This window comes from Molossus molossus, unplaced genomic scaffold (genome assembly GCF_014108415.1).
Source record: "Molossus molossus isolate mMolMol1 unplaced genomic scaffold, mMolMol1.p scaffold_m16_p_8, whole genome shotgun sequence".
Lineage (NCBI taxonomy): Eukaryota > Metazoa > Chordata > Mammalia > Chiroptera > Molossidae > Molossus > Molossus molossus.
In genome coordinates this window covers 49,321,883-49,338,650 of record NW_023425402.1, presented here as the reverse complement: position 1 = coordinate 49,338,650, position 16,768 = coordinate 49,321,883, and the positions used below count along the sequence as shown (strand labels likewise).

The 16,768-nt window shown below is 36.6% G+C and overlaps 1 protein-coding gene across 3 annotated transcripts in view; it reads right to left on the bottom strand.

Moving 5' to 3' along the window:
• The window catches only part of ATG5 (autophagy related 5), a 132,783-nt gene that overhangs the window by 79,346 nt on the left and 36,669 nt on the right, over positions 1 to 16,768 (bottom strand). For all 3 annotated transcript variants that reach the window (XM_036248393.1, XM_036248391.1, XM_036248392.1), the window contains exon 5: positions 4,661 to 4,823. In XM_036248393.1, coding sequence (XP_036104286.1) covers positions 4,661 to 4,823 — 163 coding nt within the window. The remainder of the gene's footprint in view (positions 1 to 4,660; positions 4,824 to 16,768) is intronic.

Sequence of the window (16,768 nt, the reverse complement as noted above, 5' to 3'; positions counted from 1 at the left end):
AAAGGAATAAAATAAAGGGAGTCATCCAGTCAGTATTTATTTTGTCTACTCTATGCCTAAGATTAGAGTAGGTGCTGGGGATATCAAAATATGTAATGTAGTCTAACCAAGAGAAATTTATATTCTAGCAGAATACATAAACTATGACTATTCCAGAGTGTGATGAAATATGAGAGCAAAGTGCATATAAATAGACAAGGAGCCACGACAGTAAGAAAACAACAGTTCTGCCTCCACTGGCTGGCTGTAAGCTCCACGAAGGCAGGGTTCGTGTTTGTTCACTACTGGGTGATTACTAGCTCCTAGCAGTGTCAGACACATGTCAGATGCTCAGTAAATATTTGTTGGCTAACAAAAGAGGAAAGGCTTCACAAAGAAGGTGACAAAAAAGATGAGCATTAAAACATTTGTAGAGCCTGGCTGGTTTGGCTCAGCGGTTAGAGCGTCGTGGTCCAGAGAGACCTGGGTTCAGTTCCTGCTAAGGGCATGTACCTCGGTTGCACTTTGTACCCGGCCCTGGTTGGGGGTGTGGGTGGCAGCCACTCAATGTGTCCCTTTCACGTTGATGTTTCTCTCTCTCTCTCTCTCCTTCCCACTCTGTCTGAACAATGGAAAAATGTCCTCGGGTGAGGATAAAAACAAATAAATAAAACATTAGAAGTTACATAGACAAAAAAGTTGGAAAAGAGTATTCTACACAGAGGAACAAATTAATTACTACACCCACCTTTCACCAATTTACTTTAATGTAGATAATAACATTTTCTTTTCTTTTTTTAACTGATTTTTTAGAGAGAAAGGAAGGGGGAGAGAGAGAGAAATATCAATGCGAGAGAGAAACACTGATTAGCTGCCTCCTGCACACACCCTACTGGGGATCGAGCCTGCAACCTGGGCATGTGCCCTGACCAGGAATTGAACCGGGATCTCTCAGTCCATGGGACGACGTTTAATCCACTGAGCCACAATGGCCGCGTGATAATAACATTTTCTACAAGCAACCTTTACCCATTTAAAAATGTCCTAAATATTTTCATTTTAAAAAAATAGAAAATAAACTATCAAGGTCTCCAGTATCAGGATACTGGACATACAATTTTGAGTAAGCCCAATACCAGTACAAACAAAACTGAACATAATAGCTACAAAAATACTTTATAGCTAATATAAAAATGGAATAAAATCTACTTAACCACATACCATGTTAAGCTGAATTTAATAAAACTCAATTTATAAAATTTAATTTAATAAATAATATGAGCTAAAACAAAAACAGGGGAGGGAGATTTTTTAAATCCTCACCCAAGGATATGTTTTTATTGATTTTTGGGGGAACAGGGAGAGGGAAGAAGGGGGAGAGAGAAGGAAAGAGAAGAAGGGGGGACATCTATCGGTTGCCTCCCACATGCCGACTGGGAATTGAACCTGAAACCTAGGTACATGCCCTGACCAGTAATGGAACCTGAAACCTTTTGGTATACAGGATGACGCTCCAATCAATTGAGCCACCTGGCCAGGAAAAAAAATTTGTTCTAAAAAACAACAATGAAGGCAGTTTATTAGACTAAGTATGATACATAACATTATAATGACATTTTGAGTCATGTTTTAGATCAATGATAAATATGAGATGTTGGTTTGGTCAACCTTCTATTAGCTGACAATTATTTTCTAAAAGGGTCAACAAAAGTAGCAAATGTGTTAGGCTGTGGGCCACATAGTCTCTGTCTTGACTATTTAATTGTCACTGTGGCATGAAAGTGGCATAGACAATACCTGAATGAATGGGTATGACAGGGTTCTAATTTTTATTTATGGAAACAGGTAGCTAGCCCCCAGTTCTAGTCTCAAAGTGACTTCTTGATAATTCTTTTTATCAACACAGCTTTGCTTCCTTTCAAACACTTTCACGTAAACTGTACTAGTATTTCACTAAAGCCTCTAAAGATTCCTATAAGAGAAATAGGTATTCTCTTGATTTACAGATAAACAAACAAAAGCTAAAAACTGAGTGACTTGCCCTAAGAAGCTACTAGCAGAGCGAATAACTAAAAACCAGGCCTTTGCTTTCACAACTCTTAACCATCACCCTCCACACCCAATCTTCTAATAACCCAAATGAAACATTTCCCATCTTTCTTTGGAATCCTCTGCTTATGGAGAAGCTCTCTATAGCTGACGCATCACATTGACAATAGAGTTTACGAACATCTACTTAAATGTCTATTTAAATTATTTACTTCAATTCTGAAGCAAAATTATTCTCAGATCCCTTTTCTCTTTAGAAGATTCCTGTCTTCTTCCATTCAGCCAATCTTCTGATTCATAAGTCTCCTAAAATGCCACTTCATCTTCAAATAGCCAGCAAGGAAAAGGGAACAGTATACCTTATGGGATTGTAAATTCGTAATCATTTAATAAAAATGTGTATATTCCGTAATATAAATGAGGTAAAAAGGCCTGGTCCCTGCCTCTGCAATAATCTAGCTGATAAATACCAGAGGTACAAATATGAAACTAAGGAGCAACTCCATGTAACTCTGGTCAAATCTAAGAAACTTAAAAGAAATCAGTACACAGTGTCATAAAATATGTGCCTTTTGTATACTGAAGTCGAACAATACTCTGTACTTTGCATAATGAAAGTGTAAAACTAAATAACTATGAATCCCTTTTTGACATGGTAATAATATAGTCCAGAGGATAAAACTGGATTACATTTTTTAAAAATTATACTTTTTTGGGAGAGGTGGGGAAGAGACACTTCTTTTCTATTCTAACAGTTGCTATGGAAGAGTACTTTATATTGGACTAACTCCCTATCCAAAAACAACTATGAAAGGTGGACAGAATGTAGGCAGTCCTTGCTTTGCATGCTAGTATGGGACTGGAAATGTGACCATGCAAGATGTAAACATGCAAAGTGATCTTAGCAGTTACTGGGAAAATTATGACTGTTCTGTGATTTTTACAAAATTGTCAAAACAAGACCCAGTGATCCCACTTCTAGGAATATACCCTAAGAAGCCTGAAATACCAATCAGAAAGCATATATGTACCCCTATGTTCATAGCAGCACTATTTACAATAGCTAAGATCTGGAAACAACCCAAGTGTCCATCAGTAGACGAATGGATAAAAGAGTTGTAGTACATATACACAATGGAGTACTACGCAGCTGTAAGAAAGATCTCTTATCCTTTGAGATGACATGAAGGGACCTGGAAAGTATTATCCTAAGCAAAACAAGCCAAGCAGAAAAAGACAAATACCACATGATCGCACTTATTTGTGGAATATAATAAACATACAGTCTGAGAAATAGGCTAGGGTAGACCCAGAGACGTGGAAGTAGGGTATAGACTGACAACCCTCAGAAGAGGGGGTGTTGGGGGGAGGAAAGAGATGAACCATAGAACTTATATTCATGTACACATAACCAATGAACACGGACAACAAAGCCAGGGACAGGGTGGAGGGGATGGGGAGGAGGGTGTTAATGGGGATAAAAAGGAGAAACATCTGTAACAAAAATAAAATAAATAAAATAATTAATTTAAAAAAATTTCTGATGGTTATAACTGTACAGAAAAATGAAAAAAGTAAGTATGACGAGTATTTATTTAATGCACAGTAATTTAAAACATTAGAAACATGGAGATTTAAAGTGTTTTACTTCTCTGTAAAAACAAAACAAAACAAAACAAAACGCCTTAAGCATGTTTGAATAGTGCTTGCTTCCTGGACATGTAACTTAACCAGCAAGCAACTTTCATAAACTGTGGTAAATTGTCATACTCATCTCCAAGTTTGGATCCATTTCTAACATAGTACCATTTGCACTTTCAATGCCATGAAATAGCTGTCCCTTTAATGAGATTTTGCCAGCATCACTTCCTCTGGGATAACGTCATTCTTTTCATTACAACCACTTTCCACATTTATGTGGAAAAGTTCACCTTCTCTAATTTCCACTGGCTGCTATCTAAACTCTCTCAAATGCCAATAGTGTTCCACATTCTCACTCAGCTGTGTCTTCTATAATTCCATTATGTTCTGTTAAATTTCACTCCCAGAATTATCACTTTTTCTTTTTTTTTGCTTCATTTTTACCTTTCTTAGTTTATTATTTAGTGTTCTAAAATGTTCTATGGGTTTATCACTGGAGACACAGAGGTAACAAAACTACATGCTTTGCTGTCTGTGGATGAAAACAGATGCATTAATGACAATTCAATGATAAACACTGAAAGAAATGAAGTGACTGATCATTGATCATGATGTATATATATCGTTGCATAATAAGTTGTGGACTGAAGAGCTGGCAATAAAGTTTGTACTTTTTGTAATTATTCAGTTACTACATACCATGGCAAATAAAATTAGAACCATATTCTTGGGACACTGTTATTTTTTCTCCTACTGTCATACGTTATGGGCAAAGCAATCAGTTTAGCCCTGGGGAATCCAGGAAGAGAGGGATGTTGGAAGGGTACAATGCAAGGGATGACTATAGGTAACATTTTTGCAAAATTTTGTGCTTAGAGACTGGAACCTGAACTTGTACCACCAATACTAAGATATACCAATTACTCATAGAATTATAGTTACTTCATACTTTATAAAGGGATATTCTAAAATTAAACCGTGCTATATTTACCATTATGTAATCCCATCCAGAGCTGTTTGTGATCTTTTTTCTGCATTTCATTGATTACTTGACTTTTGTGCTTTAAAGCATCAGCTTCTTTCACACAAGACATAAAATGAGCTTCAATTACATCCTTTGATGGACAGTGAAGAAGGTCCTTTTCTGGAAAACTCTATCAAAGGGAAAAAAAAAAAAAAAATATATATATATATATATATATATATATACATAAAACAGTATAAAATTAGCTTATCATATTTTCCAATATTTTTAGTAAACCATCTCTTACCTTCCCAACAGAGACTTCAGTACAACTAAAGATTTACATGTATAAAGGTGTATTTTATACCTCTTCCTATTCTTACATGACATGCTTATAACAACATGAAAAAAAATATATGAGTTACAATTTTAAAAGTAGCTTTCTAACTGACCATACCTAGTATTGGCAAGAATGTGGATTGGAACACTCACATACTGTTGGTGGGAATGTAAAATGTTACAACTACTTTGGAAAACAGTTTGATAGTTTAAGAAAAGTAAACAAAGCCCGGCCAGTGTGGCTCAGTGGTTGAGTGTCAATCCATGCACCAAAAGGCTGCCAGTTCGATTCCCAGTCAGGGCACATGCCCAGGTTGTGGGCCAATCCAGTTATTCTACAACTAGGCATTTACCCAAGATACAAAAAATGTATCTCCACATAAACACTTGATCATGGCCCTGGCCAGTTTGGCTCAGCGGTTAGAGCGTCGGCCTGCGGTCTGGAGAGACCCGGGTTCGGTTCCCGCTAAGGGCACGTACGTCGGTTGCAATTTGTCCCCAGCCCTGGTTGGTTGTGCGGGTGGCAGCCACTCGATGTGTCCACGTCGATGTTTCTCTCTCTCTCTCCCTTCCTCTCTCTCCCTCCCACTCTATCTGTACAAAAAATGGAAAAAAATCCTCGGGTGAGGATAAAAAAAAAAAAAAAACAACAAAAACACTTGATCATGAATGTGCACAGCAGTTATACTGGCAACATCCAAAAAATAGGAAACAACCTAAATGTCAACATTTATGTATATGAATACAAATACATAAATTGTGGTGTAAAGTTATCAAAGTATACACTTTTAATATGTATAGTTTGCTACAGGTCAATTAGAGCTTAAGAATCTGTTAAAATGCAACTTTTAAGGTTAAATAGCTAAATTTATACCATTATGTAATCCCATACCGTTGTGGGAATGTAAAATGTTACAACTACTTTGGAAAACAGTTTGATATACCTTTAGTGAATTTTTCAGGCAATTGAGACAATGATCATAAGTCAGATAAGCAGTTATGCAAATGAGATGACTAATGAACTTTTCACTGAAAAGAAGAAAACAATAGCTAACTCTAACTGAACACATATGTGACATTGTGCTAAGACTTTTTATATGATTATAATTTAAACTTTATAATAACCCTTGAGGTAAACACTAATGTCATTGCTATTTTACAGATTTTTAAAAAATTAAAGCTCAGAGAGTGGATAGTCATATAACTTGCAAGTGGTAGAGCTAGGATTAGGGTGACTCAGAGTCCCACCTCTTAACCACTATGCAATACCACTTCCTCCATAACACCTAAATACTTAATGATTATATCTGAGTGTTATTTTACAGGAAAAGAGTTTGTTCTGTAAGTCCTTCAATAAAGAGTCAAATAATAGTGGGAAAAAATAACATTTAGTCATAGCCTACTCGTATTACTATATTAATAAAAAACATTCAATTACCTAAGTCATAGAAAGCTCATAATTTAAAAAACTTATAGTAGATGCCCTCCTACCAAGAGAAAAGGCACTTGATAACCTATAGCTATTTCCTACAGTGTATTCTTTACATAAAAGTAAATAGTCACATCTCCTTCTACTCTCATAGAGTCTGATTTCACAGTTTCTGCTGAGTAAAAGGTAAGCCACTACATAAACCACCCACTAGTCAAAGTTGCCTGGAGCAGAAGGAAACAGCTGAGACAACTATATTGTTTCTCTAGGTACAAAGGGATTCCAGTCTTGTGGTGTTCTTGAACTAGAGGTCCATAAAAAACTAAGGTGGATGTTTTCAGACACATGAATACAAAGGCAAAGAATGTAAGAAAATGTAAAATTTCCATCCAGCCGGTGTGGCTCAGTGGATTGGGCATGGCCCCATGGACCGAGAGATCCTGGTTTGATTCCGAGTCAGAGTGCCCAGGTTGCAGGCTGGATCTCCAGCAGGGGGCGTGCAGAAGGCAGCTGATGGATGTTTTTCTCTCACATTGATGTTCTAGCTCTCTCTCTTTCTAAAAAAATCAATTAAAACATTTTAAAAATTGTAAAATTTCATAAAAATGAAAAGGCAAAGGAGAATATGAGAGAGAGAAATGCAAAAGTAAAAGCTGGGAAAGGATATGGGTGGCTGAGAGAGAGGGTCCCTGACTCAATAAACTCGATAATCAGCTATATTTGCTTTGATTCAGCTAGATTAAGGGGATCTGCCCTGGCTTCCTGACCAAAACAAAGAATTAAATCTATATCATATCAATTCTATTAAAATGAATTAGCATTATACCAGTTGTGTAAGAACATTTTGACTTTGTTATATGTGATCTATAAATTTAGACTACTTCAAGATATTGTACAGTTCTCTGCACTGCTAATTATCCATGTCTGTTATGAATGAGTGGCAGAAAATAGGAAAGTTCATATTCTAAAGAAAATATTATTTTCATGTAGTTTAAATTTAAACCTATTAAGCTTAATTTACAGTTAGAATTTGTTAAAGCTGTATATTAGCTGACTATGGAAAATAGGAATTAGGATCTCTCAAAACAGTTGTTTGAGAAGTTGGGGAGTGAGAAATATCCTACCTTTTTTTAGTATTGCTTCAGAGTAGGCTAAACCCCTCAATGGCTCCTGTAACCAGAGGAAGTACTAAAGTTTTGCTTTTCCCAGACTTCCTTTGCTTTACAGGTTTCTAAACTTAACCAATGCTGACACCTATAATTGACAGTTGAAAATTACAAATGAATAGTCTTTACAGCAAAAGAGGGGGAATCTATCAAGAGTTATTTGCATACCTAGCCGTCAACAGAGAATGCTCTAACTCTATTCAGGAAGGAGTTGAATTCTTTCATCAAATGAACTCAGGGAAAACAGAAAAAGGAGGTACAGTTGTCTCTCGCCACTTCACGCTTCAATGCGCTTTGACTGTGGCTTCACTCTATCGCGGCTTATAAAGAAAGAATCCCACTTCGCAGAATTTCATTTATTGCAGTAAAGTCTGGAACTGATTAACCACGATAAATGAGGGCCAACTGTATATAAATAAAGAATCCTACTTCGCGGAAATTCATTTATCGTGGTAGAGTCTGGAACTGATTAACCGCGATCAACGAGGGCCGACTGTATCTGTTTAAGCAGCCACAGCAGCTGAATTGTGACAATGAATAAAGTAACAGATGTCTCAGCCAAAGCCCCCTTAGCTCCTACTCATGAAATGTTTCTCTTTTCCATGAGTAGCTTGAGATGGGAGTGGAAAGTCTTTTTTTCCTAGTTTTACAACAAAATTATAAGCAGACTCTCAATTCACTACATTTCTAATCTCTTCTTACATATATTAGCAATTGTGTATAAGTGCTTACCTTTTCAGTCCAAACTCTTGCAAATAAATGTGAGTTTGACACCAGGTTTACTTGCTTTCATTAATCTTCCATGTCAGAATGCCTGATAAACTAAAGCTAATTTTACTTTTATAAAAATCACCTGGAAGGTTCCATTTACTTAGATATTATTACCTGTGTCCTTTAATTAAAATATTAACCTAGACAGTTTGGAATATGTCCAGACATATTAGAGACAACCAAATAACACTAAACTAAAACTACCTAACAGGTAAGTGGGGAGAAAAAAAGCCTTTTAATCTTTTAATAATACTGCAAACTTGGTTAAGACAATTGAGCAAAACAAAAGAAAACCAGAAAAAACATTTTCCATATGATTAATAAAGAATGTAATTTCACATTGAAAATACAAAAGTTGCCAATACACAGTATCATGGACTCAGTGTTTGTATTCACGTACTGAAGTCCTAACCCTCAAAAAAGTGTGGCTGTATTTGGAGATGGGACCCCCTGCGGAAGCAATTAAGTTTAAACGAGGTTCTAAGGGTGAGGCCCTGACACAATAGGATTAGTGTCCTTAAAAGAGAAGATAGAGAGCTCAGTCTCTTCACATAGTAAGTAGAAAAGGTCTTTTGTGAGGGCACAGTGAGAAGGCAGCCATACAAACACCAGGAAGAGAGTGTTCACGAGAAACGAAATCCTGCTGGACCTTGACTTGATTTTGGACTTTCCAGCCTCCTAAACTATGAGAAAATACGTTTCTGTTGTTTAAACCACCCAATCTATAGTATTTTGTTATGGCAGTTCAAGCAAACACGCACAGCAATGTGATTTTATTGCTGACTCACCTCTAATAGTAGATTCAACATTCTGACAGGAAAAATATGAGGCAATAGTTTAAAGGCTTACTGTTATAAAATCTAAAATGTTATTTCCAAAATCACTTTGGTGTGTGTGCATGTGGAAATGGAAAGGGAGAAGAATTTTCAAATATTTCTCCCAAAGTATCATTTTCAGGATGAGAAAAGAATATACTATGAAAAAGATGCTAATAGAAGTTAACTGTATTAATGCTAAAATCAGCACTAAAATGTGTTAAAACTTCCTTGATTTTCTGAAATCTCCTAATTTTACCACAATCCAATCTACAAACTTACCTGCAACCAATCACCTCCTCCTTTCCTGGTACATTCTAAGCAGTGGTTTTCAACCTTCCTAAAGCTGTGACCCTTTAATACACTTCCTCATGTTCTGGTGACCCCCAAACATAAAATTATTTTTGTTGCTACTTCATAACTGTAATTTTGCTACTGTTATGTCTTAGGCGACCCCTGTGAAAGGGCCGTTCGACCCCCAAAGAGGTCGCGACCCACAGGTTGAGAACCGCTGCAAGGTCTATCTTCCATCCTGTTTTCTAGATCCCACTTTTTTGTATCTTTGAAACTCAGCCCAATTAACCCTTCCCACTCTTTCAGTAAATTATCTTTACCATTTTTTCTGTAATTCCCATTACCTATTAGTTGTTCTTAAAGTAAAACTAACCCTCAAAGCAAAAAACAAAACCTTTCCCTCACCCTCAACTTCCCTCTGGCTAGAGCCCTCTCTCTCTTCTCCCCTTCAGAGTCAACTGTTAAACTCAGTGCATTGGGCTCTTACTTATCCTTGCATTCTGTCTGCTACCCTTTATCAATCCACTGAAATGGCTATCTTCAAGGTCAACAATCACACCTTTCAGTCCTTAACTGTTTTAAGCTCTTGCCAAACATCAAATAACATCTTTGACTATTCTTGAAGCAGTCTTCCTCAAATCTGTGTCACCACACTTCTCATTCTCCTCTCATTTTTTCTCACCCTCATGTAAGAGCCTGTTTCTGCCCCATTCCTGAAATGTTGATTTTCAAGTTTCTGACCTAGGATCTCTTTGCTTTTTTTAATTCCATATACCCACGTTACATTACGCCTACTTACTTCCAAACCATCTGTTAACTAATGAGCCTCAATATCTGTCTCTAGTCAAGATCCTTCTCATGACCCTAGAACCCATATATCCACTAATCTAGTAGATATGTTTGGTAGGCATATGAAACTTAAACAAATTCAAAAGTAAAATTATCTCCTCCCTTGACTCTTCCTTCTCCCCATCTCCACATCAACTCAAGTTCTGTTGAGTCAACACCCTAAGCAGATCTGAAGCCATTCACATTCAACATTCCCAGTGCCACTTTCCCAGTACAAACTATCTGACTTTTTTGAAAACCTCTTAATTGGCTCCCATGCACAGTCTTACACCCTTTAATTCATTCCTCACATTTGAAGTCATGGTGATCTTCCTAAAATGAAAACTGACCTTGTCACTTCAGCTGCTCTGTTACTTTTAGGATTAAAATCAAACTTCTTCTAAAGACTTCAGTTTTCTGAATGACCTGCATCTCTGCTAATCTCTCCAGCATAATTATCTCTCACTCCCATTTCATATACTCCATTCTCTTTTCCCACTCCTCCCATTCTCTACTCCAAAGCTCTTGAATATGTCATCTGCTCAAACAATCTTTCAGCCATACACTCTCATTTCTGTGCCTTTGTACAAACTATTTCCTCTACCTGGAACTCTTTGTACTTGCCTATCTCTTGACCACTTACACGCCTACCCACTCACTCCCAATCCTCCTCAATCTTCAAGTTCTTTTTAATATCACTTTCTTCAGGAAGTTTCTCTTATACCCCAAGTCTAGGTTAAACTCACAAAGCCCTTATATTTGACTTTATAATATCATTTATATTCATCTGTCATACTACTCTTGAAGCTCCGCAAGGCAGAGACAATGACTGTTCTCACCTCTCTGTCCTATCTCAATAAACTCTTAAAAATAAGTTAAATTCACTGAGATATGATTCACAAGCAGTGAAATGCAAAAATTTTAAGTGCACAGTTAGATGAATTTGACACTGCACAACTGCCAGCCCATACAAGGTATAGAACAATACTATCACCCCTCAAAAGTTGCTCAGTGCCCTTCGCAATCAGTTCCCTCATTTTAAACCCAGCTGATCACTAATCTATCACCAGAAACTAGTTTTGCCTATAGTTGCATATAAATAGAATAACATATTCCATAGTATCGCGTAATCTAACATCTTCCACTTAGCATCACACTTTTGAAATTCATCTGTTACTGCAAGTATCAGTAGTTAGTTCCTTTTTGTTGCTAAGTAGTATACCACTGATTGAATACACCACAATCTGTTAATCTCAAAACCTGTCAGACATTAAGATTGTATCCTGATTTGGGCTAAGATAACTGCTATGACATTAGTGTTCAAGTTTTTTGTGAATATGTTTTCATTTTTCTTGGTATACACCTTAAAGCATGGTGGGTCATACAGTAAGTTTATGTTTAACTTTATTTAAAAACTGCCAAACTGTTCTCTAAAGTGATAGTACAATTTACGCTCCCGCCTCCTACAGGGGGTCAAGCCCACAACCCGGGCATGTGACCCGACTGGGAATTGAACCGGGAATGGAACTGCGACTTCTCAGTCATGCATGGGACGATGCTCAATTTACTGAGCCACACCGGCTGGACTGGACTGTGAGTGTTTAAAATTTAGTCACACTAGAGTGTGAAGCAATATCTCACTGTGATTTTAATACACACTGCCCTGAGGACTAAAGATGTTGAGCACGTTTTCATGTGCAATTGGTTATTCCCATCTGAACGTATATTATTATGCATATTAAATGTTCATATCTATATATATGAATTGTCTGTTTAAGTGAAAAATATATTAAGGGACAATTAGAACAATGTGAATTTCATGTTTACTTTCGTAAATATTGTCCACAAGAAATACTAGGTGAACACAGAAAACTGCACTCAGGTAAACCAAGCCACATAGGAATACACAGAACAGACACACCTCAGAAATGGACCTGCTACCTCAATTAACATTATGAGCTATCCACAGCCTATGTTCCACTTTTGTGTAATTTCAGATATCTTCCCTTCACCACTTCACAACAAATGACAGACAGCAAACCCTTCCAAAAATCATTTCTGCAAGGATATTTCTAGTCCTTTTCAACATAAAGTGCCATATTTTTTGTCGTATTTATGCATTTCTTAACCATTTAACATGTATAAAATTGTCCTTTTATTAGGTTCCTATCTTTTCATCTGTTACTAAAGAAGTTTTGGGGTTTTTTTTTCCCCATAAGTTCTGTGATTTTTCAACAACACAGTCCTTTTTAGAAATTCTTATTTTACGGTAGAGCAAAACTCCCTATCAAAGTGGTAGGGGCAGATAACTTTGCCTATTTCCAGATCTGAGAGGGAAACAGTTTTATAAAGCATCATTTACCATGATTTTTTGGTTGTAGGCTTTTCATATTTACTCTGACAAATTGAGAAAATGTCTGTCTATTCAAAAACTTGCTGAAGCGTTTGGATAGCAAATGGATACTGAATTTTGTCAAAAACGTTTTCTGCATTTATTTAATCTGATCATACAAATTTTCTACTTTTCTTCTGTTAATGTGCTGAATTATATTCACTGAGATTTGAAAAGCTGATCAACCTGTATTCCTGGGACAATCTCAACATGGTCATGGTGTATTGTCCTTTACATGTATTGCTGGATTTGATCTGCTCGTATTTTCCTGAGAGTGTCTGCATCTATGTTCATGAGAATACTGGTGAGTAATTTTTTTAAAAAACATCTTTAAATATTTTGGTATCAGAGTTATTCTGGCCTGTAAAACAAATTGGAAAACATTCCCCTCCTTTCTATTGGCTGTAAAAAGTCTGTCAAAATCGCCCACTCAATGTGGCTCAGTGGTTGAGCGTCGACCCACGCACCAGGAGGTCGCTGGTTTGATTCTTGGTCAGGGCACATGCCCAGGTTGTGCATCCGGTCCCCAGTGGGGGACGTGCGGAGGACGACCAATCGGTACTCTCTTATCGATGTTTCTACATCTTTCTCCCACTCCTTTCCCCTCTCTCTCAAAAAATCAATAAATAAAAAATAAAAAGTCTGTCAAGACTGATATTATTTATTCCTTAAATATTTGAATTCACCAATGAAACTAGGCAAGCAATTTTACTTTGTGAGAAATTTGTTTTTAGAAATCCAACTTTATACAGTAGGGGGCTATTCATATCTGCTACTTCTTGGGTCAGTTTTGGTAAACTGCATTTTCACTGAATTTGTCCATTTGTCAAATTTGCTGGCATAAAGCTGTTCATAATATTCCGTTACTATCCTTAAAATGGCTTTGGATCTGTAGCAATATCCCATTTTTCCTTCCTGATATCAGTCAAGTATGTTTTCCTACTATAGAAAAAGTTTTAAATTCCTTCTAAGCACTGCTTTAGATGAATCACAACACAACATTATTAACCCTTCCTTAAAACTGTATTATGCTTGTTTTAAACAGTTATTTCTCTTTTAAAGTAAAAAGGGGTGATTTTTTATATTTACCATTTATTTACTATTTGCCAGCACTCTTCATTCCTGCCTACAGCGTCTTTCAGTCCTTTAAGATGTCATTCCATTCACTCTTTTGCTTCACTGTTTGATGCGAAGATAGCCATCATTCACCTTATTGTTCCCTCACCTATTTTTTTATGGCTGCTTTCAAGACTTTCTGTTTAAAACTGGTTTTCAGCAGTTTAATTATGATGTTGCCTGGGTGTAGTTTTCTACATATTTATTTGCTTGAGATTTGCTGCGCTTCTGTGAGACACACTGATTTTTTTTTCTCTCTCCCAAATTTGGAAAATTAGCAACCATTATTTTATAATTGAGATATAATTCATATACAATTCACTTAAAATTCACCACTTTAAGGAGTACAATTCAGTGGTTTTTAGTATATTTACAAGGTTGTGCAACATCACTATCTAATTACATATTTTCATCACTCTAGAAACCTTATATCTGTAAGCAGTCAATCCTCATTCTGTCCTCTCTTCAGCCCTTGAAAACCACTAATAGACTGTCTCTACAGATTTGCATATTCTGAACATTTCATATATAAATCATATAATATGCAGCCTTTGTGTCTGCTCTCTTTCTCTAAGCATGATGTTTCAAAGTTTATCTATGCTATAGGATGTATCAATACTTCATTCCTTTTCATGATCAAATTATATTCCGTTGTATGAATACACATTTTATTTATACATTCATCAGTTGATGAGCATTTGGGTTGCTTCCACTTTTGGGGTACTATGACTAATGCTGCTATGAACATCATGTATCAGTTTTTGGGTGGACATATGTTTTGAATTCCCTTGGGTTTATAACTATGAGTATAATAAGTGGGTCATACCACAAGTCTATGTTTAATCATTTGCAGAACTGCCAGACTGTTCTACAAAGCAGCTGCATCATTTTACATTCCCAATAGTAACATGTAACATATGAGTTCCAATTAGTCCACAATTGTCCAACTTTTTTATTACAGCTATCTTAGTGGGCATGAAGGCGTAATTCACTAGTCTTCCTTTGTATTTCCCTAATTACTAATTATGCTGAGCACCTTTCTTGTGCCTACTGGCCATTTATGTATCTTCTTTGGAGCAATGTTTATTTAAATCCTTTGCCCATTTTTAATTGGGCCATTTACCTTTTTATTATTGAATTCAGTGAAATTTTTGGTATAGCCTGGATACTAGACCTTTATGAGTTTGCAAATATTTCTCCTATTCTGTGGAGAAATATTTCCCTTCTTTTGAGGCACACACGTTTTTCATTTTGAAGTCAATTTATCTATTTTTTGTTTGGTTGCTTGTGCTTTAAGTGTTACCTAAAAAATCACTGCCTAATCAAAGATTACAAAATTTACTATTTTTTAAACTTTAGGACTTACACTTACGTCTGATCCATTTATACTTATTTTTTCTGGTGTCAATTTCATTCTTTTGCATGTGGATATCCAGCTGGCCCAGTACCATCTGTTGAAAAACTTTCCTTCCCCTCACTAAATTGTTTTGACACCCACACACATACAAAGTCAACTGCCCATAAATGCATGTATTTATATCTGAACTCTCACTTATATTCTAAATCTATATGTCTATCCCACACAGTTTTGGTTATTGTAGCTTTGAAACAAGAAATGTTGAGTCTAAATCGCTGTTTGTTAAAAATATTTTTTCTAGCCTATTCCCTCTTTCTGCTCCTTCTAGGAATCCAATTACATGTATGTTAGACTGCTTGATATTATCCTAGAGGGCGCTGGAACTCTGTCCGTCCCTCACCCCCATCTTCTTCTTTCAGCTCTTCACATCAAATAGTTTCTATGTATGTTTCTACAAGTTCACAGAACCTTTCTCGTGCCATCTCCAATTCACTATTAAGCCCATCCAGTGAATTTTTCATTTCACGTATTGTTCTTTTCAGCTCCACAATTTTATGATCTTCCTTTAAGCCACTGAGTTTTTAATAGCTGTTTAAATTCACTTTTAGATAATTCCAAATGTGGGTTATCTCAGGGTCGATTTCTATTAACAGAACTTCTTCCCCCAGATATGGTTCAAGTTTTCCTGCTTATTTACACTCTAGTAATAGTTGACTATATGCTGGACATTGTGAATATGGTGTAAGGATTCCAGATTATACTGTCTTTCATGTTGAGTTTTGTTCTAGCTGGTGATCCTAAAAAGGCTTAACTTTTAGTCTGTATTAGGGCAGATCCTGACCAATCTTTATCCTATACTATGAGTTGCCAAACTGTTTCTGTAAAGGGCCAGGTGGTAAATGTACCTGTGGGATATAAAGCATCTATATCAAGTGCTCAACTCTGCAATTGTAGCTCAAAAGCTGTATCTAAATGAATTAGCAAAGATGGCTGAATTTCACTACAACTTTTATTTATGGTCACTAGAATATATATTCCACAAAATTCTCATGCCATACATATAATTTTTCTATTGATTTTTTTCAGCCACTATAAAGTATAAAAACCAACCTTAGATCTCAGGCCATACAAAAACAGTTCTGGGCCAGAGTCAGCACACAGGCCATTATTTGCCAACACTACTCTGAAGTATGCTCCTTATTCCTACAGCATGTTCTTTCTGATGTCTCAGATAAATGCTCAGTATGTTAACTATGTCTCTCTCTACTGTGGATGAGGTGGGATCCAACATCTCCAGGCATCAAGGGCCCTGTCCCACTCTTAATCCCCTAACATATACTCTGCACTGGCCTTGAGAAATATCACCTATTCATGTGTAGCCCAGCCCTCAGTCAAGTACTCTTGAGGAACTCATGCTTATAAGTCTGTCCCTCTTCTCTGATAACCTGTCTAGCAAGTTCTAGTTGCTTCAGCAGCCCAGAACTCCAATCTCTCCATGATCAACTCAAAAGAACTTCCTTGCTCTGCCTGAGTCCAACTCCCCAAAATATGGCCGGGAAACTGCCCTGAAGTACAGATGAACTGAATATGGAGCTCACCTTGTTTTCTCTTTCTTTCTAATGTCCAGT